Source organism: Homarus americanus, unplaced genomic scaffold (assembly GCF_018991925.1).
Source record: "Homarus americanus isolate GMGI-L3 unplaced genomic scaffold, GMGI_Hamer_2.0 scaffold3452, whole genome shotgun sequence".
Taxonomy (NCBI): domain Eukaryota; kingdom Metazoa; phylum Arthropoda; class Malacostraca; order Decapoda; family Nephropidae; genus Homarus; species Homarus americanus.
In genome coordinates this window covers 895,724-921,220 of record NW_024729998.1, presented here as the reverse complement: position 1 = coordinate 921,220, position 25,497 = coordinate 895,724, and the positions used below count along the sequence as shown (strand labels likewise).

Sequence of the window (25,497 nt, the reverse complement as noted above, 5' to 3'; positions counted from 1 at the left end):
AGCTTGTGGGGTCATTTTATTTAAAATTAATTTGACTTTCAAGAGATGACCATAATAGCAACGTTGAAACCACTATACGTACTGTGCTTTTTTTTTTTAAAGAGGAGTGATGAGTGATGGTCATGTAACGCTTGACAATAGAGAGACAAATACAGAGATGGTAATTAACGTGGAAATAGAGCTTCCTGGAAAGTCTGGTCGTTTAAGTAAGAGTGAGGGATTTCTTGCGCCCGGGTAGTGTTCATTCTCATGCTCAGTTTAGTACGAATCATTCATGTAGTATTGTTCCCTTCATTGACCTAAGATTATGCGTTCCTTATATTTCAACAGTGATGTAGATATGATAGTCGCTGGACCTTCTCTGGAAAAATGATAGAATCGAATAAACTTTGATTTTATTTATTGATCTGATTGTGACGATGAGCCAGGCTGGAATCTGTAAACATTCACCCGATGGTATTTGTCTTATAGAATAATATAGTTTATAAATCCTTGAAACTCACCGCTTGTTGTCATAAGCACATTAATTTCTGTATAACGTTGTATAGCTCTGAGAAGTTTGCCCTTTAAAAGAAAATAAGAGATACACACAGACACATGAGGAGAGAGAGAGAGAGAGAGAGAGAGAGCACTATATACAGTATGTGCCGTTTAGGAAATAACCATAAAATATGCAGCAAATGAACAGTTATTCGGGCGAACAAAGTGAGCAAAAATTCAGCATTAATAATCAGATTAGCTAAATGAGGGAATTTGCATAAATTATTTCACTCAGTGTAAACTGTTGCGAAGTATATAATCTGACGCAAATAAAATACTCAGCGGAACAAATGATTCATCCAAAAATATTATATGTATGTATGTATGTATGTATGTATGTATGTATGTGTATGTGTGTGTGTGTGTGTGTGTGTGTGTGTGTGTGTGTTGGGACTAGGGTTGTTACAGCTGACCATCGTTTACAAACACAAGTGCAATAACTATAAAACATTATAATATTAGCGAGACGATACTACATTCTCGACGACAGTATCTTCAAACATTTGGGAAGATCAGTTTTCACAAGGCGTCCAAAACATCCTATCTTGGGTACTACATATGGCCATGGCGGGACAACTACTCATAACTTCACACATTATAACCGTACAGATGCAAAGTAGAATAATTGTAATGGAATATGGATGGTAACTCGGTTATTACTTAAGGTATAGAATATATAAGAGGGAGACGGGAAAATTAGTTCATCTTACAATTACTTAAGTCATTGAGGAAGATAATGTATTCAGAGGTGAGTGGGATTATATTTCTGTCAGATAGAAAAGGTTCTGATTCCCTGCTGTTGCTAAGTTCTTGGTGCTGTTACTGGTGTTGTTTCTGCCCTCACTGGTGTTACTGGTGTTGTTTCTGCCCTCACTGGTGTTACTGGCGTTGTTTCTGCCCTCACTGGTGTTACTGGTGTTGTTTCTGCCATCACTGGTGTTACTGGTGTTGTTTCTGCCATCACTGGTGTCACTGGTGTTGTTATCACTGGTGTTACTGAGTGTTGTTTCTGCCCTCACTGGTGTTACTGGTGTTGTTTCTGCCCTCACTGGTGTTACTGGTGTTGTTTCTGCCCTCACTGGTGTTACTGGCGTTGTTTCTGCCCTCACTGGTGTTACTGGCGTTGTTTCTGCCCTCACTGGTGTTACTGGTGTTGTTTCTGCCCTCACTGGTGTTACTGGTGTTGTTTCTGCCCTCACTGGTGTTACTGGTGTTGTTTCTGCCCTCACTGGTGTTACTGGCGTTGTTTCTGCCCTCACTGGTGTTACTGGTGTTGTTTCTGCCCTCACTGGTGTTACTGGTGTTGTTTCTGCCCTCACTGGTGTTACTGGCGTTGTTTCTGCCCTCACTGGTGTTACTGGTGGTGCTATGGTCATCCGCGGTAGCACCACCATAATATAAAGCAACTCGTCCATCGACCTGGGTTGGCATTGTATACGTATCTGCTAATATACTGTACACCAGCTCTAGTGGAGAGGAGGGTCATCCAGAGTCCAAACGTGTACAGACTGAGTAACACGGCCTCAGTGTAGTCGGACACCTGTATATGGTAGAGTAAATTAAAGCTAAACACATCATTTTGGTCACTAATGCAGTAATAGTAAATGTGATAGGTAATGGAAAACAAATCATTATGTTCTATGAAATTATCCCATAATCATTAGTTATGTACTTCATAATTTTTTTTGTAAACATTACTGCGAGTGCTATGATGGCAAATGCAAAATACAACCTGTTTCAGGATTATTCAGATTCCTTTATTAAATTAGTACATTTAAATAGGAATGTGTGCGTACACACACACACACACACACACACACACACACACACACACACACACACATTATTTCATTTATCGAGGTTATTATTTTCTCCTTTTTTATCTCTATCCCTTAACTTCCATAATTTTTCTTCTCTTTTTCATTCTCCTCTTCCCATAATTCTCCTTCTCTCTATCCTCTCACTCCCCGCTCTCGTGTCGTCCTCTCCAGACATCCCATAAGAAATAAAATACAAAACACGGTTCTCCAGTCGTCCGCCAAATTACATTTGTCTTTACTACCCAAAGTTTCCCAGGAGTAATTCCCGTTGCCGTGTATGTGGTTGTTTGTGCCCCTCTGTCTCACACCCTGCCACCTCACACACTCTTCATTATTGTGTTTTACATTATATATAGTATGTGTGTGTGCGTACATTATTTCCTTTATCGAGTTTCTTCATATCATGTTGTGAATTAGGAGCCTGATGCGTGTCGGGGTAAATACATGAAGAGTATATTCAGAGGTATTGTATGTATGTGTGGTTAGAAAGACTATCGTTTCAGTTGAACAATACGACTGGATACCAACTACACTTCTGCGTGTAAATATTGTTCCTTGGGAGTATTTCAAGCAAATACTAAATACTTTACTACCGAACCCTAGAAAAAGTAGAAATATATTTCTATGTAAATAATGAGTAGAGGATAAGAACGGCGTACTACAAGAAATGCGTATTGATTCACAGCAGAACCAATTCCAGATCGTGATAGGACCTTCATCCTTGTCTCCTTCCGTTTCAGTTACAGTCACCGCGTCAAGATCAATGGTAATTACTTGAGACCTGCTTAGGCTTAGGGCTGATGCTCCAGATACCAAGGATTATATAGTAGCCACAGGTAACCAATTATCATATGAATTGCCAGGTAATAGAGGTATGATAATTGACTCTATTAGCTGAGGGTAAAAATATCATTGAGCCACTTTACAGTATCTCCTCCACGAATAGTTATGTTACACGCCTCGTTAACATTAATAAATACTTTCCATTGAGAGAAAAAAGAACGATGTGCATAAAACCACTTGCATAGTACATTGGTGTAAAGTAAGAAACTCTTTTATTAATGTGGTTTTAGGTAATTTGGATATCTGCCAGCTCATAATATACACTATTGATGTAATAGGAAGCTTAGAATAGTGTTCCCATAGACTTTGTGTACCTAAAAGGGTAGTTGCTTGCTAAACAACAGTGATCTAAACAGAAGAGTCAGATGAACTATACACTCAGTGACACAAAAATGATAACCTGTTAAAAGGGGAATCCAATTTAAGCTTCCATTGTGTAGTTACAGATGAGGAAGGTAATTGGAGTCTTCGTCTATCTTTTCCGGGTTGTCTTAAGTGAGAGAGAGAAAAAAACCCGTTAAGAATACTCCATCACCTTGGACAGCGAATGTAACTTAGGCAGGTTAGAGAACAAAACCTCTTAGGACATCAATCTGTGAAAGTTCTGCTACAAAAAGACACACACACACACACACACACACACACACACACACACACACACACACACACACAGGACTAAAACGAAAATCAGCACATAGACTATCCAGATGATACTTAAGGGAGAGGAAACTAGAGAGTGTGGTAAGAAAAGTGGAAGGAACCGAATCAGCAGTCTTGGTTAATGAGAAATTCATTGGAAGGAAGATGATTTCGTAAGCGACAGTGTGCGTGTAAGCTATTCCTGTGAGTGTCAAATGAATGATGTGTTGGCATTCTCTTTGATAAACAGATACCCAATAGTATGTAAAAAGATTATGATACAGAAAAACAAACCCACATAATATATAAACTTTCAGGTATTTCTAATTGGTGATGCAGCTGCCATAAATAAATTAGGTCTACGTGGTTACTTTAAGTCGTGGTGAAGAAAATATTAAACAATAAGATAAAACCCAACTGTTGTAGAATTGTCATGAGAGACGAGGACACTGTTGTATGTGAAGGTTAAAAGGACAGTGTTGGGAGAACGTAGCCTAAGAGGGGAAACACTGATTAATTTCTCCTAGGGGAAGAATTTAATAAAAGCTGATTACTGTGGTCGACTATTTGGTTCAGTTAATAAAAGAAAAGACGCACGTGGAGGTTCTGAAGCAATAGGCGACCTTCTCGGCTACACTAAATGTTGGTGAGACAGATGTAAGAATATGAAAAAATGCTCTACAGTCTCCCGGGAATTGATGCAGATTCAGGCCTTAAACTTGTAGCGATAAATAGAGGAAATGAAAACTCGGAGACAACGTAGAAGCAACGAAGATGCCCTGAACTCTTACTCAGAAGGAAGAGGTTGAACTGCTGTAACCCTCAAGAGAGTTATGAGTGGAGAATATGATCCTAATGGCTGGCCGAATGCTTTTGAAACTATAGTAGATACAGCACTCTGAGGGTCGTGGGTCTCCCTTTGTGAGTGATAACGCTTGAGAGAACTTAAAAGATAAAAAAAAGATACAAGAATTTTGACAGAATCCCAGAGAGCCGCCTGGAAAAACGACAACCACAAAAATGGCGGGAGTTATGCCAGACAGTGAAGGAATGTGGGTGGAGGACTTTTAGTAAAATAATTAAAATACGTCTAGAAAAGAAGGTTAATGTTCTTGTATCCAGAAACCCGTGAGAGTTTTCCTCTTACCTTCCCTCTCTTAGCCTCGTGTCCTCCCAGTACGTCTTGTCCCCCACCTCCTAAGTGGATCTATTTTCCAGCCTCGCCAGTGTGCCGGAATACCTCTCTCCCTCTTCAACACATCTCTCAGTACTTTTCTCTCTTCCTTCCTCCACATCTTTTCCTTCTCTAACACCAACAGCACCTTACCCCTTCCCGTCCCCCCACCAGGGCTTCACAACCCCCAGGACGCCCTTCCTGCCAGCACCTCCCCACCATCACGTCAGCACCTCCCCTTCCTCCCGTCAGCACCTCCCCACTATCCCGTCAGCACCTCCCCACCATCCCGTCAGCACCTCCCTACCCTCCCTCCCGTCAGCACCTTCCCCTTGTAGCCTGGCAGCCATCTGGTGGCCTGGAGGCGCACAGCAACGCCCGCGAACATCTGCTGTAATGAGATGCAAATCGCGCAGATGTAATTATTCCATCGTGCTAATTATTCATTCGGATCTTTTATACCTTAATCACTCATTCGTTTATCGCTTAAGCAATCTACATTTACCCTTTTTTTAACATGCACCTCTCTTTTTTTTCTTATTTTTTGTGTGTGCCTTTTAGGGCCTTTGAGTGGATGTCATTATCGGAATATTTCATGGCCGTTTGATTGATGAGTGTTCATAAATATTGAAGAAATTAATGGAATTTTAATTGCTTCGCCTTCCTCCCATCCCCTTAGATTTATTGCAATTTGTATTCATTCGTTCGTAACATTATGCAAATTTGTGTCAATATATTTTGTGTCCTTTTTGGGGGGGGGGGAGAACAAGAGCCTGGCTGTGACTCATCCACTAGAGAGAACGGAATGACGCGAGTGAAATGAATGTGATATTTTAAGTACTGTTGATCAAGATTTTACGCTGTTTCATAATATTACAAGAAAATCTATTTTTGGGAATTCTGGTCATGATTTATTACTGTGTGAATTTAGTTGGATTGTAGAAACTAACTGTAATCTCATATCTCCAAGAGCAGTAATCGTTTATCAGAGATGTATAGTTTGTTATGGCATCGTCTAGTTTATATATAGAACTGATACAATGTGTTTTAATGGATTGGATAAAATAATGTTATTTGTTGGACGTGACTAAACTAATGAATGACATACATTTTACAAGTATCTCATCTTCATGGCGCTGGTTGTTACAATATTGTGTATACATACTTGTTAAGAGCTATTGTATTTGGCGTTGCTTCTCACATTGTTTGAGGTGGCCGCCCCTAGGTTAGTGTTGTCGACTTACCTAGAGCACTGGTGGCCAGCTCGGTAGAATGACGCCCCACCAACCTTCACCAGCACAGGAATGAGCCCTTGTGTCATGGCCTTGGAGTCGAGTGCGCCCCAATTAAGCCACAAGTCTTTAATATTACACCTTTATGATGCTAATTATTGCATGATTATTTTTACATTTTTGCAATTTATAAATAATCTGTCACCTTCATTGAGACTTTACAGCTGGGATTAATTTTATAATAATTTAAATATTTTAAATATATTAAGCTTTACTTTTTTATGTATTCTGGATTATTGGTAACAGATGGCAGAAATAATTTATACTTCTGAAATATATTTTTCCCCGTTAGAAATAATAATTTTCTTCGCGTATTTAAATTGTGTTTATTTTGGTAAGTGATATCATACCATTAGGAGATTAGACGGGGGTAAGGTCATACGAAGAGATCAGTTCTTTGTTGACACTGGAACGAAAACAACATTAGTCTTCCTCAAGTCTTGGACCGGTATTCGTCTTTATTTTATATTTGACTTAAATGGCTTGTGTGTTTTAGCTTTATAGTCCCCAGACGTTTAAATACTTGATGGATGTTGCCAAGATTCACTGTCCCGTTCACAGCTCCTTGTTGGTGAAAACTTCAAGGTGAATCACTGTACTAGACCCAATTTCTCACTCACCTGAACATTAATTCTCTCCTGCCAATAAGGCTGAGAGAACTCTTTTAATTGTGGTAGAAAGTTAGGGTTGGGTTTAAAGCCATTTAACCGGCATCTTTGTGTGGTAATTCGTATCAGCCAGTTCAGCGTGTTCTTAAACCACAGTTACAGGTAGAAAGTAACTAATACTCCCCAGCTAACTGAAAAAGTCATTAAACCAACAATTACAGGTAGAGTAATTAAACCTCCAGCTACAGGTGAATATTAATTAAGACCCTAGCTTCAGGTGAGAGATTAATTAAACCAACAGCTACAAAGGGAATAGAATCTACGAATTTTGGGAAATTTTGGCCCTGAACTTTTGATCACCTCCCCCTCCCCCCCCCCAAGATTCAACCATGATTTGCATATTATTATTGAATTAATTGTATAGCCCCTCCTTCATTATATATTTGTTATCTACTTATAATTAAATCCTATAATTCTTATATGATATCAAGTTACACGAATTTTTGATAATTGTTGTGTGTAAAACCTGACTGTAGAAAGAAATTCCAGGTAGGGTGTGTGTGTGTGTGTGTGTGTGTGTGTGTGTGTGTGTGTGTGTGTGTGTGTGTGTGTGTGTGTGTGTGTGTGAATTGTCTTACAGGTGATGGTACACAATAACTCAATAGCGGGAGGCGTCATATGCTGGTTTGTTGCTGTTATTGGCTTATGGTGGATCTGACTAATGACAAAAGAATGTTATTTCACGCACACACTCTCTCCCTCACACACTCTCACTCTACATCAATGTCATCTCAAAGCGATATATTACTCTCAGTCTCTCACCAAATGGATTGTGAATTTGCCTATTCGCTGGTGTGTCTTTGCCTCTCCATTTCACTAATTTCTTTTTTGATAATCGTAACAAAATTAAAACTCGATTCTCTTTAGGTCGCTATAAGGTGGACCTGTCTTAAGGAGGCCTATGTGATGTTTACATTTTTAAGTACTGGAGGTTAAGCTGGTGTTTGTGGTGGATCGTTTCTGTCACAGCTACTCTTTTAATCCTTCATGAACTTAAATAAAATCGAGGGATATTACTGGAAACTCATGAATATTAAACATTGTCATGGTAAATATATATATTTCTTTTTCGGTGAGGTATGAGCGAATGGATAAATGTCTTTGTTATGTCTTGTGATGTATACTAGGTACTCAGGGCAGTATTTCAGGGATGTTTACCGAGAAGTAGTAAACATTTTTGACTGACGTTCATATACTTTAGATAATTTGTTTGTATTTTAACGTGGCATGTACAGGAGGGGGGTTATATAAACTGAACTGAAACAAAGTCAAAATAAAACTCATTCTTAAAAGATTTGGGTACTTGATCTCATATCTCTTTTAAGAATATTTGTAGCAATTGTTTAAACTGTGAGTTATTATAAAGGAAAAGAAGTTAGTAAGTATTGGATGTTCAACTGGGGGATATTTCTCAAAAGCACAAACGTGGTATAAATAGTTAATCTCTTTGTTGTCATAGTCAGGTGCAGATAAGTCTTCTTGATGCTGAACGTGAAAGTGTGAGGATAGGAAACAATTCATGTAGAGGGAAGGAATCAGAATGGTGAAAGAGGCTTTAGAGAATAAGAGAGAGAGAGAGAGAGAGAGGATCTTGATGTGGTGTACAGCAAAAGACACAGCTTATTGTAAGGCGAGGTATTAATCTGTTGTAAGGACTGAATTTTGCTTTTATTGTTAGAAATTTCCTGCAAATTAGTTCTATATACTGTATGTTTACTCTGTTTTATTTGCGACGTCGTTTACCATCATAAGATTGCCGAATTGTGTTTAAAGTAGGTTAGGTTAAGTTGGGTTAGGAGAGGTTAGATTAGGTTAGGTTAGGTTTTATATGAAGCTATTCAGTCTAGTAAGTTACCCAGCCCTTTCACCTCGTTACAATTCTTCTTTATGACAAAATGATCCAATTTGTATATGCCATTACTCCATTACTCAAATTCATGTTAAGAGATCCAGTATTTATCTCCACCTTTGATAAATTAAAGATCAAAACAGTGCATAAATTAATGTCTTATCTTAGGAGCGTCAAGCCTCGAGAACTCGTTGAAGGAATCTTAAAACTCTCGACACATTGACTCATGGTTGTGTCATTATCAGCTGCCTGAGTGAGACGCCAGACATCACTCTTGGGCTCTCTTGGGGATTTAGGTGGCCTAGAAACCCCCAAAAGTAATTTATCATCGAAAAAGTAGAAGTTTATTTGCCATGGAGCGTGAACTTGAACCTTTGAAGCGTTGAATAGAGGCTTGAGTCGAAGATGAGAATGATATTTTCATATATTTTCAGCAAAAAAAATTTTTTTTTCTCGATGAATTAAGGGAATACATTAAGTCGGTGTCTTTTCAATTCAACTAATGACATTACGAAAAATTATGTTAATATATTTGATCGAAGTTAGCATTAAAAAAAAAGAGGGGGGGGGGAGGTGGTACAGGTATAATTTTTACATTAACAAAGTCATTTATCCAGAGAAAAATTCATAAACACTTGTATTAAAGATGATCACGGGAAGATAGGCTGAGTATTTTGTATTACTCTTGGTATTATAACATAAACAATCTGCTAGCTGCTGAATAACACGAATCAAAAGATGGGAAATTGTGCAGCCACCTACATCATGACGGGAAGACACTTGTATGACCAAAACACCATAATATAAACTATCAATAATCGCTCCATTAAGGATATTAAAGGGTAAAAATACAACAATTTCCATAATAAAATGAAACCAAACATTGTAATCGATCATTAAGATGATTGATAACTCTTAGAGCGATGGCTGCACGAGAGTCTTTACGTATTAAATTCTAGAATAATTAAGAACTTTACATTGATATGAGTGTCGATTATTTATGATTGTTATTTCTACTGTCAAGGTGAGAAAATTTTGGAAATAGATTAAAATTCCAAGAGAAAGGCACCATGATGAGGCCACTTCTACAAATCTCTTTACAGTTGTCACTCTGATGAAATGAGGCTGATCTGAATTCCAATGCCACCTACTTAAAGCAGCGTGATTTCGTCGACGACATCTTTGGCATTTGCGACAAACCTGACCAAGTTACGAACACGAAAGAGATTAGAATGAAACAAATAATACAATCACTCGCGAACTTGACCCAAAGTAATGAAAACACAGATTCACGGTTCATGCTTAAGGTCAGTCAGTATAGACACAGCCAACAATAAACGTTAATTATATCGTTAATGTTATCTAATGAATACCAAGCGAGCAACATTGTAGAAAATATGATCACAATGGTCTGAGAAAACATTGGTGATAAAGGTTGATATTTTTATACTTAACCCGTACTGTCTGAGAAGGACAGCGGTTAAGGTACACGTGTTATGAGTGTAAACTTGTGGATTAAGTGGAGTTAATAGTGAGCATGGATACTGTGGTCACTCATTATACTGTATGTATGTATGTATGTATGTATGTATGTCTGTATGTCTGTATGTATGTCTGTATGTATGTATGTATGTGGTGATAGAAAATGACTCATAAGTACAGTATATTACATTCTGGATTATTATAACAGATTTATAATATTAATATATCTGTTTTTATTCGTTGACCTTCTGTTGTTTTAAAGGTCAAACATTCAGTGAATTTATTTGATGTTTATAAATATATTCTTTTGAGTTTCTATGAGCCAACAGATGATCTAACTATATCATATAATCAGATCAGTTACAGTTACAGCGTTTATGTATTTCATCTATTTCTGTCGGTAGTTTTTTGTTTTGTTTTGTACAATAGCTTTGTCATGTAGTCTGGTGACCTGTGCTATTTTATGACACGCTTCATCTCATACCGTTTCTGTCAGCTTGTCATGACGTACTTCAAGAGCTTTATTTTGTCTATAGATGATACATTGTTTACTTCAGCGTATCTACAGGGGGGTACAGTACAGTACTAATGTTACCTTAGTTATTACAGTACCTCAATATTCTTCCAACTTAAAACCAGGAAAATAAAACATTGCAATACTTTTCTCTTTATTGTAAACATCAATGTATCAAATTGAGTATATACTTTAATTGTACAACAATGAAAGATTGATAAGTAAGAGGGGGATTCATTGAGAGTGACTGGAGGTATAGTCAGCTTACTTCAACTGGGCTCAGAATCCGATACAAACTGGAGACTAAACTTTCAGAATCTATCACCTCCATTTTACTACATTTTTAGGTCAGCATCATAAAAGTAGGCGAGGTTATTGGTGGTGGTGGTGGTGGTGGTGGTAGTGAGGGGGGAGGGGTAGTCCAACAATAACAATTCGTATGAGAAGCAAATACCACACATAGGACGACTCGGCTTTAATTATTAAGAAATGGAGGGGGAAACAGGAGGAAACTACGGTAACAATAAGCCAATCATAAACGCCGCTAGTTGAGTATGTAAAGGAATCCGAGCCAGTTAAACCAAGCCCACTACAAGGGTTTCTACAACACACGCTCATACCTACGTGGTTTATTTTTTTGTATTATATATTTTTTTTTTTGGGGGTGGGGGGGAGGGTTTACATATAGGTTTGATTGACACGTTGAGCCGTTGACTTAAACTATTATCAGTGTGTGACGCAGTACATCCCACTACACACTTCCCCTTCTTCACGGTAGAAAATGGTCTTTCCCAACATCACTCACTCTGTTATCTTGGCCATTTAACTTCCATGTGGAGAAAAAACCTTAAGCTAGCCCAACCAAACATGGATAACAAGACCGATTATCACGAATGTTCATCTCACCTGTGTATCTTAGGAGGAGAGACGTTCAAGGGTAAAAGGAATATATTAAAGCCTCTAAACCCAGAAATCCTCTCGATCAGGTTCTTGTGTGCTTTATAGACTCGATACGAGATCAATACAAGAACATCCATACAAACCAAAGTGAAATCCTGACCAAAAAAATCCCAAACAATTTGTATGGGTAAGTCAATCTGGCAGAAAAAAAAGAACAATCAGCAAACTTGTTTATTTAGTTTTTATTTATTTATTTATGCGTTTATTATATACATCCATTCGTTTATTTATTTATTTTTAAAGCACCTTTCTTATGGGATACCTGTCTTTAATGTTCAGAAACCTCGCTAACACCTGTGAGGAGAGTAAAAAGCTGCAAGTTGTAGGAATATATCATAACATAAATTTTCTCTGTGGAACTGACAAAAAGAAGAAAAAACTCGAAGCAAAACAAAATTCTCCTTTATTATGCTGCAATCGTAAGTTGAGAGGGGCAGGAGCAGGTAATTAATCACGATAGCCTTACATATTACTGAGGTAGAGCTCGTGTGTTGCTTTATCTCTGTGTTGAGTGGGTGTCAGTTGGACGGTAACTGAGGGAAGGTTAGGTGGAAGGTCAGGGAACTTCAGGAGATAATAATAATGGGACCAGTAGAGTAGCAGATTAACCTAAGACTAGTGTGTGTGTGTGTGTGTGTGTGTGTGTGTGTGTGTGTGTGTGTGTGTGTGTGTGTGCTTTAATTAGGCGTGGACGTAAACACTTAAGAATACGCGCACTGAAGGACATTTTAAAGGATAATCCATAAAGAGAACACTTGAGAAATTCGAATTGCTTTTTTTTTCTCATTTTCTTTCCTCGTTCCAGGACATAGAAATAAAGAATCATTAATGCATAACAAAATAATACCTTGAAAAGCGTTAGATGACACACGTGGTGGAACATGAAGTGGGAAGTGTTAAGGGAGGCGCTGCTCTCGACCACTAGTTCATTATCGCGGCTTCACTTCCTAGAGTTGGATGGAATATATTAATAAAGCAACCACTCGATTTCGTTCCAGTTATTTACATATCTTGAATCATTCAGGGTCAGAACCTGTGTCCAACGAATGCCAGGGAAGGAGAGAGAGAGAGAGAGAGAGAGAGAGAGAGAGAGAGATCGTCCCAACCCCATACACTACTTAACATAATGGCTCGAGAACAACCGGATAACACAATGGCTCGAGAACAACCGGATAACACAATGGCTCGAGAACAACCGGATAACACAATGGCTCGAAAACAACTGAATAACACAATGGCTCGAACAACCGGATAACACAATGGCGAGAACAACCGGATAACACAATGGCTCGAGAACAACCGGATAACACAATGGCTCGAGAACAACCGGATAACACAATGACTCGAGAACAACCGGATAACACAATGGCTCGAGAACAACCGGATAACACAATGGCTCGAGAACAACCGGATAACATAATGACTTTACAAGAGAAAGAGAAGAAGAACAGCACCGTCACTTTCCCATCACTAAGCTGCTTACTGAAGGGTTATTACATGATCACCCTGAGAAGAGTAACTGTGTCTATTGATTAGTGTTTCAGTTGATTAAAAGACCAATCACAGGATGTCTCACTTTATACAATAAATTCGGTCAATATTTTCAGCATTTTGTTTTATATCAATAATCGCTCAAATTATCTATATACTGTTAACTTTCTATAGTCATTTTTGACAGATGTTAACACGTAATAAATGTTTTATTTTCTTAAATGGACGGTTTAGATTTCATGATATCCTGAATATATATTTGTGTTGTGTGTTGTTTTACGTTGTAGCCGGCGCAGATAATTGGTGATATCTTGAGAACATTGCAAATTATAGCATACGAACAGAGAGGAACGTTCTTAATGTTTATAAACTATTTATTCTTTTTTTTTCGTATTTACTGTTGAAAATAACACTCGATGTTTTACAGACGTGTAATGCATAAAATAGATAAATAAATATTTATATATAAGAAAAATATACATGAAATCTGAAGAGTAAAAACATCAAGTTGGTTGGTTGGTGTGCCGGGTTGGAGGAGGGCCGGCAGTGTTGTCTCACGGTAAGCTCATTACAGCTCCAGAGCCACAGTGTCATCGCTACTACTCTATTTTTCCTGCCACATTTTCTTACTCCCATATATGAAAATACAGAATTCCATTATCCACATATTCTGATATATCAAAGGCAACCACTTAAGTTGCTGTGTAAACTCTCTCTCAGTTATTTATAATTTATACAAGCTCCTGTGTTCAGTTATACATAAAATGCTGCAGTCTGCCCCACATTCACATATTATAGGGCAATGGAATGAAGCAACAGTGTCAAGTTTATATACAAATGTACAAGTCCTACCCAATAATCTATTTACCTCTAATCCGATCAATCCCAGTTTTCCAGTGCGTAACAAAAGCGTATTAAGTCTATAGTTTCTCTGATAACAACATCTTAAACAGATTCTTATCTTAAATGACAACACAACACTCCATTACTCTCTTAAACAACGACATTAGACGGCTAGTGATGGTTCTCTTGGCTATAAATGGCCAACAAAACCTTGGATCTCATCACCACACCTCAGGGAGAATCAGAGATCACCTCAACAGCCAATCATACATCTCGTATACATGAAAATAGATATTGTTTATGTGAGCACTTCCTGTACCTCACAGTGGGCAGGGACACACACACAGGGAGCAGGGTCAGGGGTCTCAGTGGCTCGTTTGTTGTTCCTCTTGAACACTTGTCTGTTACGCCCTTCTGAAGGTGACATTCTGTAGCTACGTTCACAGACACGACCTTTTTATTATCATAAAAATGCACAAAGGCGACTTGTATTAACTGGTCAATCAACTAGCCACAGAACATATCATAATTTACCTTGAAGAATCTGCCTTACCTTCGCCTCACGAGTGTCAGCTGTGATGATCATCCAGTGTGCTGGTGTTAGCTATATAACACAATAGATAGGAGTGTCTAACAAACGGCAAGAGTATGATGGATATATAAGTACAATAATGTATACCAACAAGGCGAAGACTCGCACCAAAAATAACAAAGCTACGAAAACACGTAAATGTCACAGCACATCCAAGACTGCCAGACACCACAAAGCATGATGCTGCCGCTCACTCTACTGTACTGTACATTTGAGTATTATCGTCAAAGTTTCTGTGAGCCACAAATTGAAGAAAATTAATTACTATTGTTTTCTGTATAAAACAACTGGAAATGCTGAATGACAAAAATCCAGTAAAAAAATAACTGTTGTACAGGAGCATCCCGTATATATGCCTGTCAAATTTGGTTAGTTTTGTTTAGGAGATTCTTGTCTTTGAATATGAAAATAAGGATCGTTCACGTTCACGGAAAATTGGGATTTTTATTTTTTTAGACATCAAGCAGTAAATACTGTCTTCTATCATCCCCTGAGATCTTTATTAAACTACAATTCGTTACCCAATAACAATTTTAACCCAGTGACAATAAGTAATTTGTTTCTTCTTCTTTATTTAGCTAAAATCATGGTAACAGCAATTTGTCAAATTAATGCTACAGCTGACGACACAGTTCAAGCCTCGTTGAAAATGTGCCAAATAAACTGTATTGTTGAGAGGATTCCTGATATATTTGGGATTATAATAACAAGAGCGAGGTGAGAGCAGCGTGTCAACGCCAGGCCCTGTCTTATGGCTGGATATGTCAGATCCCGGCCCTGTTTTATGACTGGGTGTCAGATCCCGGCCATGCCTTGTGGCTAAGTGTGTCAGATCCTGGCCTTATCTTATGGCCGGGTATGTCAGGTCCTGGACCTGTCTTGAAGTGAAGGTGGCTACTACCCTCTTCTTATCAGTTTTCACAACAAGAATAATAATACAAAGTAGAATCCATATGATGAGATTATACAGCATAATACGAAAATTCAACAGTTCTACATATCATGTGTGTATATAATATATATATATATATATATATATATATATATATATATATATATATATATATATATATATATATATATATATATATATACTAAGTATCATTTAAGTGTCTTAGAAAGCCTTATTCTTAAATTACTTACACGTGTTGACTATTAACGCTACGGTTGATACTGTATGGACCTGTCTGGTGACAGTGTTTGAGTTACACAGTTCTTGGCGTCTGTATTATTCCCGGATCTGGAACCTTTATCAAGGAAGTCTTGTCATTCAAATATACAATGTCTGAAATGTCCAATAATGTCAGGGGCAAGAGTTATTGTGATCTATCCTTAGTTCATGTTGTTGTGGCGTCAGTGTCCCAACAATATCAATCTTTCTATAGAAAATGTTCCACTCTTCAGGATCTATAACTTAATGTGGCATAACTGAAAAAAAAATCACAGAAGTGTGGCCGAAGCATTTACGTGTGGTCGAATTTATCATTATTCATCATATTTTGCGTAATCGTTTTCCAGGCTAACTGTCTGGGTTATTGCTGTAATATAAAGAAAAAATTTCTTGGCATAACAAAAGACAAAATATTCTTAATCTGCCTGATATAGATTGAGACCGCAATGTGTCGCTGTTATCGGATGTAAATGCTGGCAGCGAGACTTCTGGCGAGAATATTCAATGACACACACCACTTACAGGTAACTCGAACAAGGTGAAATTCATACCGACGGATCTTATGGAAGTATTTGTTGTGGAAACGATTGTGATGTTTTCTATTATCATGTATTACTGTACTTTAAAAGATCATTAAGCGTGAATTCAAGTTTACCACGAGTTAAGATTAAGAAAGATATACCGAGGAACAAGACTCATATCGTGAGTCTTATGACGTATACTAGTGAGTTACAAACACACACGTGGCCTGAGTTTGTTTAGTACAGTACAGTAAAGCAAGTGCCCACTAATGGTCTTGTACCCTTGTGGTTTTGTTTGGTACATGGGATGGTTATAGCAATATGACTTCTTTTTTATTAACTCACTCGGGAGGTGTCACGGAAGTTTCTAATCTCAGTCTTTAATAAATTCACCTGAGGAAAGTAAAACTTACATTTTTCATAAGCGAAAGGTTCCTAATCCGGAAATTATACAAAGGCATCTCCACTAACCTCCCAGGCGGCCGGTCCAGTTTGATCCACAGCTTGGAGTGTATATACTAGACTCGTATGTGTGTACAGTATATGTATTGTATAAGATCATAAAAAAATAATGCTGATTTCATCTCCATTAAATCGGTAAAGAATATTTTGTTCCCTTTGGTAATTTTACACGATACATTTCATTCTTGTAATACTGTTGAATTTACGTTTACATCAAATTATCCTTCTCAAAACATATCTCACAGCATGTAACTAGAAATCAACTTTTGCAACTTGTTGGTAAACAATGATATGAATCGTCCACTTGCTTTTCATACACGTTCGACTAAGTAAGTAACCAGTGAAAGAACAAGGGAACAGGGGTACTGGGCCTTGATCATATAAAAAACAGGATACATTTTCGAGTAACTCACAGTAAATTCACTAAGAAATATCCACAGTGTACATATGGAACAAGAAAAAGAGAGGAAGTGACCTCGTGGTAACTACCTGTGATTTTTATCTGTCTAGATTACTGTTGCACCACAGTATACACAATCTAACTATGTAGCCGGGGGTGAAGCACTATAATAACGGGTGGCACTGCAGCACACAATAACCTGGAGTGAGTGTCCTCCAGTCTGAGTTACCGAGCTGCGGCACCGTGTTACTGAGTTACTGAGATACACCACCCAGTTATTGAGTGACGGTGAGTGAGCACATGGATACCAGGAGCTGGTGTATGCGGGAGTAATATGATTGGTTGTTGATTTTCAGCTAGGAGTAAACTCGGGAGTCATGAGCAGGTGCCAGGTGTGCTCTCTTAGTGTGTTGTTGCCAGCACTTTCACTATTGATTCATTCAAACACTAGATATATTATATAACAGGTGTCCGTGACAATACCAAATATCTCTGTACAAGTATAAATGTCGATTTATGTAAAGTATACACAGTAAAGCATCATGCAGCCAACGTCGGTAGTAGTTGTTGACCATAAGACGAAAGCTCAACACTCTTCCGAGTTCTAGGACTGCACTGACGAAACTCTCTCAATAAACAACTACTGGCTACCTCAGTATCTGCACGGAATCTCACTGGCTGGCTAGGATTCCTGGGGGGTGAAGTATACCTTTCCCAACACAACACACTCAATCTCTCAAACTGCCATCCTTCACACTGCACTCTCCATGCGGTCGCTGCTGAACGATGTAGGGAAGGGCTTGGGCGGGTACTGCTCGGGCGGACTGGTGTGGGCGTGCAGAGAGGGGTTGGGCGTGATGCAAACCGTTTCCGCGACCATGGGCACGACGGCCATCATATCTGGGCCGAGAGACGATGTGGGCGTATCGTAGGCTGGGGGCGGGGCGATAGGCGGGGCCAAGGGAGTGGTCATGGGGTCCTGTAGGGGCGAAAAAAAAAAACATCTAATACAACCCAGAGTGTAAAGTCTGGCTCAGTGAGTAAGAGGCGAGACAACAAGTTAAATAATAGTACAACAACTCTGATTTATGTATGACAGTCTTACCAAATATGTTTATATTACGATACTCACACGCACACACACACACACACACACACACACACACACACACACACATACACACATGAAAGAGGAGTCATAGTAAGCTTAAGAGTGACTCCTGTTAGGCCACCATCAAGCGAGTCAAGGCAACAAGAGATGCACTAACTGCTCCTCACCATGTACAGGCTGCTCCGCCTCTGCAATGTTGCCGCGTTGGCGTTGTGGCTCCTCGCGTGGCTTGAGCGTGGGTGGGGTAGAGTTTGGGTGTGGGAGACGGGCATAGCATGGGCGTGGGTGTACATGGGTGCAGGGATAGAGGTGGGTGTAGGGGGCATGTGGTGGTAGGAGACTGAGTGATGCATGTCGACGGGAAGTGGGGATGAGGCATACTCCTGCTGGATGTACTGCGACTGGTGGACGTGTGGTTGGGACTCGACGTGGGCGTGTACTGGCTCTACGTGGGCGTGTGTGGCATGGGTGATGTGGCTGGGCTCTACATAAGCGTTGGCATGGGGGTGAGGAAGCTCGGCCGGCGCGTGGGAGGTCTCAGGGTTGTTGGCAACCATCTCACCATATATTGTGGAGACGTCAGCTACGCCTCGACGATCCATTAGGTCGGCACGGCTTCCTGGAGGTGCAGCGAACAAATAATAATAATAATAATAATAATAATAATAATAATAATAATAATAATAATAATAATAATAATAATAATAATAATAATAATAATAATAATAATAATAATAATAATAATAACAATAATAAAAATATTATCTAAAGTCATATAGAATTAAGAATGAAGCAAATATGGAAACAAAACTAAATCCAAAAGTTATAGTTAAAAGTGTAACTGTAGTGATGCTCGCAAGTCCGAAAAAAAAGGGATATTGATTAATTTCCAGGGAAAGAAAAGGCAGACAGATTCGCTTCCCTTAGAGAGACAGAGGGTGATGGAATGGCTCTGATACAAAGACAATATCCATTTGAGAACTGGAAGAAAAAGAGGAATGGTATTGGAAGAACTTTTGGGATGTGGGGAGTACTTTGGGGATGTTGGGAGTAATTTTAGGTATGTTGGGAGTAGTTTTAAGAATATGGGGAGTAGTTTTAGGGATATGGGGAGTAGTTTTAGGGATGTGTGCAGTAGTTTTAGGGATGGAAGTAAATCTAAGGATGTGGGGATGTAGGAAGTATTTTTAGGTATTTGTGGAGTAGTTTTCAAGGGTACGTTTATGAAGACTGTTTCAGATATAAAGGGAATATCATTAAACTTGACTAACAACATTCTGGCACTTCCTAATGTCTCTTAACACCTCTCTCGTTCTTTTCACCATCTGAATATATGGAGTAAAAATTATCACCACTAATGCTATTTGAACTTTCCCATCTTCACTTAATCCTAGGATGTCCCACTGTAGTCTTTTTCATTCGCCTATAAACATTTTTCATACTTACCAGCCTCATATAATGGTAAAAACATCACTCGTATGATGGTGTTGTCAGTGTGGAGAACTATCACTGAGGAATCATTTTCTTCTCCTTCAGCCAATCAGTGAGAAAGTGAGGTATGAAGTCGGTGTCACTTTCCAACGCTTTACTTTCGAACGCTTTTCTGTTTTTCTCTCCTTTCTTTATATCTCTAGCTCCTGACTCTCTCTCTCCTTATTTTAAGTCTCAATAATTATTACCGGGAAACATTGATAAAATGCTAAACTGTTCAGATTTTCTCAGTTGATTTTATGATGTTGCAAATCTATTCTTCCTGGAAATAGACAGTTTCTTAATATTGTTTGTTTCTTTCTCTGGTGTCCGGAGTTATTCTCAACAACTGCAGCAAGCGACCAAAGCCTGAATGAGCGATACAACACCTTGTATAACTGGTACTACACGTGTTCTACGAAGCGACCGAAGGAGCTATATCAGTCACAGTAAATTTAAGTTTTTAATATAAGACAATTGTTGATGGTTTATTATCCAGTTAAAATATCCATTCGGAAGACTCAGCCAACACTCAGGCGGTTTATGTAGATCTCGTAAAAAATAATGGCGGAAAATTTTTCATGTTCTCAGTAAAAGATTATAAGACATGATAAACCTTAACTCTGGTAACAGTTCCAACAGTTTTAACATTATCTGGCTCACAGGGGGCGTGGCCAGGCCTACTACTTCTCTTGCTCTACATAACAGAAACCTAACCTAACCTAACCTAACTTACCTTCACAGAAATTCATAACATAGGTGGAAATGTTCTCCAATTTATTAACGTTGCGCGAACAAGTTAGTTTCACTGTCTGGGAACGCGCTGACCTGATGAATGGTGATATTTGGTACCTCGGTCAAGGACTATTAATCTCTCTGAAGACCAGGAACAAAAGTTAGTATCTTTCTCAGGACCATGTCATCCTTCTAGGGGCGCCTCCATCTCTAAGACTGGTTGGTGGGTGATGCCTTACTACCAGCTCCTTCACAAGTTTGACCATAAAGCTATACTACAGCGGCCGTTTCATGATTTCTGAAGACCCATTTATGTGCAGTCTTCCCCCGTGTGTTCGTAGCGTTAAAAATGCGAAATATGAAAATATTATTTTTTAATTGTATGCAAGTTTTTGAATGAATGAATACAAATAATGAAAGGGTTATTATCACCTAAATGCTCTTGTGTTTAAATATAAATAATTCCACGATCATTTTGGTTACACGAAGCCGTTGTATTAAAGTTTTCTTAGTGTGTTCTCAAATGCGTTGTGCATTGGTCAGGGAAACACTATTTCTTAGATGTGGGCTAAACTGTTCACTTACGTCTTATCAATACAGCCTTCGTAATTATAGATTAAGCTCTTAGCATAAGACTCAGGCCCGTTTAATTAAAATACATCTTCCCTTGAAGAGGGTCGTCGTGTTTCAACCCGAGTTTTAAACTAAATGAGTCCTGAGGGACACCACAGTACAGTACTTAACGGGGTGGTGTGGCGGTAAAATTAACTAATTCCAATATTTAAATTAATGTTATTGGAATTAGTTTAAAACTCGGGTTGAAACACGACGACCCTCTTCAAGGGAAGATGTTGTTTAATAATACGGGCGTAAATGTCTTGTGTTCCTGTGACGGACGAAAATTTTATACAAGTTTACAATAGGTGGTGAGAGAATCAAATATCTACTTGATTTATGCAACAAGAGGTTTTAGAATAAAGGTGTATAGAATGTTCTTTTCACGGTGTAATTAATTCCAGTTCAATAGTCATTTGAATTCAGCGCTAGACTCTTGGACTGTTACGTTTTCAGCTTTACAATAATTAGTATTGCCGGTCAATATATGCAAGCAGTGAGGTACGAAACATTATGGAAATGAGGGAAGAGAACCTTTCAAAGCATGTTATATGAAGATACAAGTTAAACACACAACATTTGATAATCACGAGCTCTATGAAGTTTAATTTTGCTCACACGGACATGCTTGAGGTTGGTACTGGGTAAAGACTAAACACATTACTTGGTGCCACATGAAGGCGCTGACACCTGAAACCCTCCACATAAAATAAATGATAAAACTAACGTCGTCTCTGAAAAAAGAAACATACACACATTTATTATACTCGGTCATATTTTACTTCTTTACATAAGCATGGTGTCTAATCAGAACTCATGGTGAATAGCTGTGCCAAAGTGAGAAAATAATTGTACTGAAGGAGGTTTCGGAAAAATAGAAGGATTGTGCCTAGGAGAACTGTGCCGGGAGGATTATCCAATAGAGCGATATCCGTGCTGAGGGAATTATCAGAAAAGAGTGCCGTGGGAAGTCTTCGTAAGAGGGAAACATTCTGTGCTCAGGACAAAGGAGGAACTGTGCTGACTCTAGAAGAAGAAAAAAATTTGTGCAGAAAGAAACTTGCGCCAAAAGGAAGGGTGTGTGGTAAGGGAGGTGTTTGAGAGGAGGAGGGCGTGAATGGAGCAGCTAGGGAGTAGTGTGACGAGGACTGCTAGAGAGAGAGGGAAGGGGGGGAGGCGGAGTAACCAGGGAGGAGAACCGTGGTGTTCCTACCTAAGTGTAGCGGACATAAGGAGTCATGAGTGCGGGGGGGCGTCTGGGTGGCTGCCAGCTCTGATAGTTCACAGCTGCTCAGCTCCTCGCAGGTGACTGGCGGGTCCACCCTCCGAGTCAATACTGTGCCGGGGAGATGGTGGTGCGATATTTTGTTGTTCAAGATTCGACAAAGGGAAAGAAATGGGTTTTATTGGCCATTATACCTAAGGGGGAAAATTCACTTTAATTTGTAATGGAATTCTTATTACTATAATAAAACTGTAGCTTAAATTGTTCTTTTGTTGGATTAACTGCATTGTGAAACTACGTGTTTAGTGGGGGCACAAGAGATTTACAGATGCCTCTGGGTTTTAAAAACATAACCAAAAACCATTAATAAATAAATTAAAGTAATTCCCTTTGAAGTAAAGGATAAACGAAAATAAATAAATAAATAAATAAATAAATAAATGTAGAATGTTAGAATAAAGCAACAATAATTGGAAGAAAAATCATAGATGTTAGAACACAAACAAGCAGAATGTACGGAAAATCACTTGGTCTTCTTAAACTTATTTCAGTAGTGTTCCAATGACAAATCATTATTTCTATGCTCTTTCAAATTCATTATCAAAATAATAATAAAATTATGTAACAACAATCGTTCTTTATTGTAAATTACATAAATATTAATTGTATTGATTTGTAAAGGTAATGTATATAGTTATCATAATAATAATAATAATAATAATGATGATTTTTTATAGAAGATTAGAATCACATGCACATATAACCGACATAAATATATGACATCTGTATAAGATTATTATGGGTAAATATCACACCTTGTTTAGCTGCCAAATACCATACGCTGAACACTGACTTCCAGCGCCCACTTAATTAAACGTTGCAGCTTAGGTGTTAAAGGGATCACTACCGTCGCCTGTGACAACACATGTTTTTCCTCCCACCCCGCCTCCCTGCCTCTCCCTCCCCGCCCCTTCCTCCCTGCCTCTCCCTCCCCGCCCTCCCCCTCCCCTCCCCGCCCCTTCCTCCCACCCTCCTCCCTGCCCTCCTCCCCGCCCCTGCCTCTCTCCCCCCTTCCTCCTGCCTCCCTCCCCGTCCCTCTCCCTGCTCCCTGCCCACCCCCTCCCTGCCCCAACATGTTATGGATAATGAAATAGTTGTGACGGTGAAGCTGATTATTATTAATTTACAAACTAATTTACTGGTACCGTACTCAGATGCCAGGAACATTTAACGAAGCTGCAGGAAGTTATAGATTCACTGATGCTACACGTTATCACACTTGGTTTAACACCTCAGTTTGATCATATCTGAAGAGCATTATCTTACCGTAGGTCAAGGATGTCTTCACAACTCTCAGGTGAGGTCAGTGGATCAAGGTTTACTTCTCCATAACAAGACGAGACCTCTAAGTTATATATGATAAAACAAAAGAAAAAATACAGAATTTCTTAGTTTGTTTAAGGTTAACAAACGGACGAGAACGTAATTACGGGCTTATGTCCACAGCTTTTATCTGGAGCAATAGTTTGTGGCCGATTATTCTCTCTCGGTGTTGCCACTCATTGTTGTCTCAACCTTAGTGCACACAGACACACCACGTGGCGCCTTTCACCTGTTCACCTGGATTTTATATGTTGTGAATGTTTGGGAAATGTATGATTAATGTGTATGACTATTTTTATTATATGGTTATTTGACCACACACACACACACACACACACACACACACACACACACACACACACACAGACTGGTATCTCACTTTAGGCGGAGATAAAACACAGAAAAACGAGAACCCTGTTCGTATATTTCGACTATAACCTACGGTGCTGAAACGACTGTAGGGGAGGGTACATACAGGATATATATTCAGAGCTCTCGTCTATATTTTTTAACTTCTACGTTGGTTTTTCAGTGCTATGATTTATATGGTACTATATATAAACCACAACACATTTATTATTAACAGATTATATTGATATGAAAAAATTTAATAAATATTGAAGAGACCTCATGTTGTTTTCGTGACAACATTACCGCATTCTATTTTAGAAAACATACAGACATGTGAGTACACATTATTTAAATGTTTGACTTAAATATTTGTTTAGGCCGGCTGCCTGGGCCGGCCGCTCTGCACGCTGGCATGTATAATGATGGTATTTATTTTGGCAAAAGATTATACCTATCAATTTATGTGTTATTCGTGCTTAATTTTTCATTTACATAATTAAAAACGGTTTTATTCTTACCGTTTAATATTAAGCAACCTGAATATATGTGTAACATTGAAAGTTATTTCACCTGAGCACAAATTTGTTTTATATTAGAGAACACGATCAGTAATAATAATACTCAAGGTTAAAGCATTTAGCATTAAACCACAATTAATGTAATAATAATACGGTAGAGCGAAGCGTTGTGTTTGATGACTAGCACAAGAGTGAAGTGTTGTAGTGTTTAATGGGAGACTGTTCTTCATAACGTGTGTGTGTGTGTGTGTGTGTGAACCCATCTCCAGCTACAGTACGAGTAATATTCAGCTTCAGAAACCTTTGAGACTCTGGATACTCACCTTAATCGCGTGTCAGTGGTGCACCTTTAACTGACACAATTACCGCTTTCACGTTTTCGCAAAATTAACGTTTTATTTTTGTCCATAAAATCGAGTGGCTAGAAAAAAATATTAAGGTTTAATGTGTTGGTAGTGTGGCAAATTTTAGAAACGGTGAAATAAAAAAACTTGAATTAGAGAAAAAAAAATCGGTCAAAAAAGATAAAAAAAAAACTGAGATTGGTAGACACACACACACACACACACACACACACACACACACACACACACACACACACACAGAGAGAGAGAGAGAGAGAGAGCATCATAAATCAGAAGAAATAATCACCCTGTAAAAAGAGATAACGGAGAAATCAAGAAAAAAAAAAAGAGTTTTATCACAGGCCACGGCTCGAAATCATTAACTGTTGCGAGAATTTGATGAAATACAAACACAAACCCAGAATAATTACGCAATGCTTTGTGTATGTAGCACCCACGAGCGATGGCAAACAGGATAACAAAG

The 25,497-nt window shown here is 38.6% G+C and overlaps 1 protein-coding gene across 2 annotated transcripts in view; it reads right to left on the bottom strand.

Moving 5' to 3' along the window:
* Positions 1–15,805: 15,805 nt before the first annotated feature.
* Positions 15,806–25,497, bottom strand: part of LOC121866871 (hemicentin-1-like) — a 198,011-nt gene continuing 188,319 nt past the window's right edge. For both annotated transcript variants that reach the window (XM_042366608.1, XM_042366609.1), the window contains exons 13-15: positions 22,406–22,528; positions 18,540–18,991; positions 15,806–18,240 (exon numbers count right to left, since the gene is read on the bottom strand). In XM_042366608.1, coding sequence (XP_042222542.1) covers positions 18,013–18,240; positions 18,540–18,991; positions 22,406–22,528 — 803 coding nt within the window. In that variant the 3' untranslated portion in view covers positions 15,806–18,012. The remainder of the gene's footprint in view (positions 18,241–18,539; positions 18,992–22,405; positions 22,529–25,497) is intronic.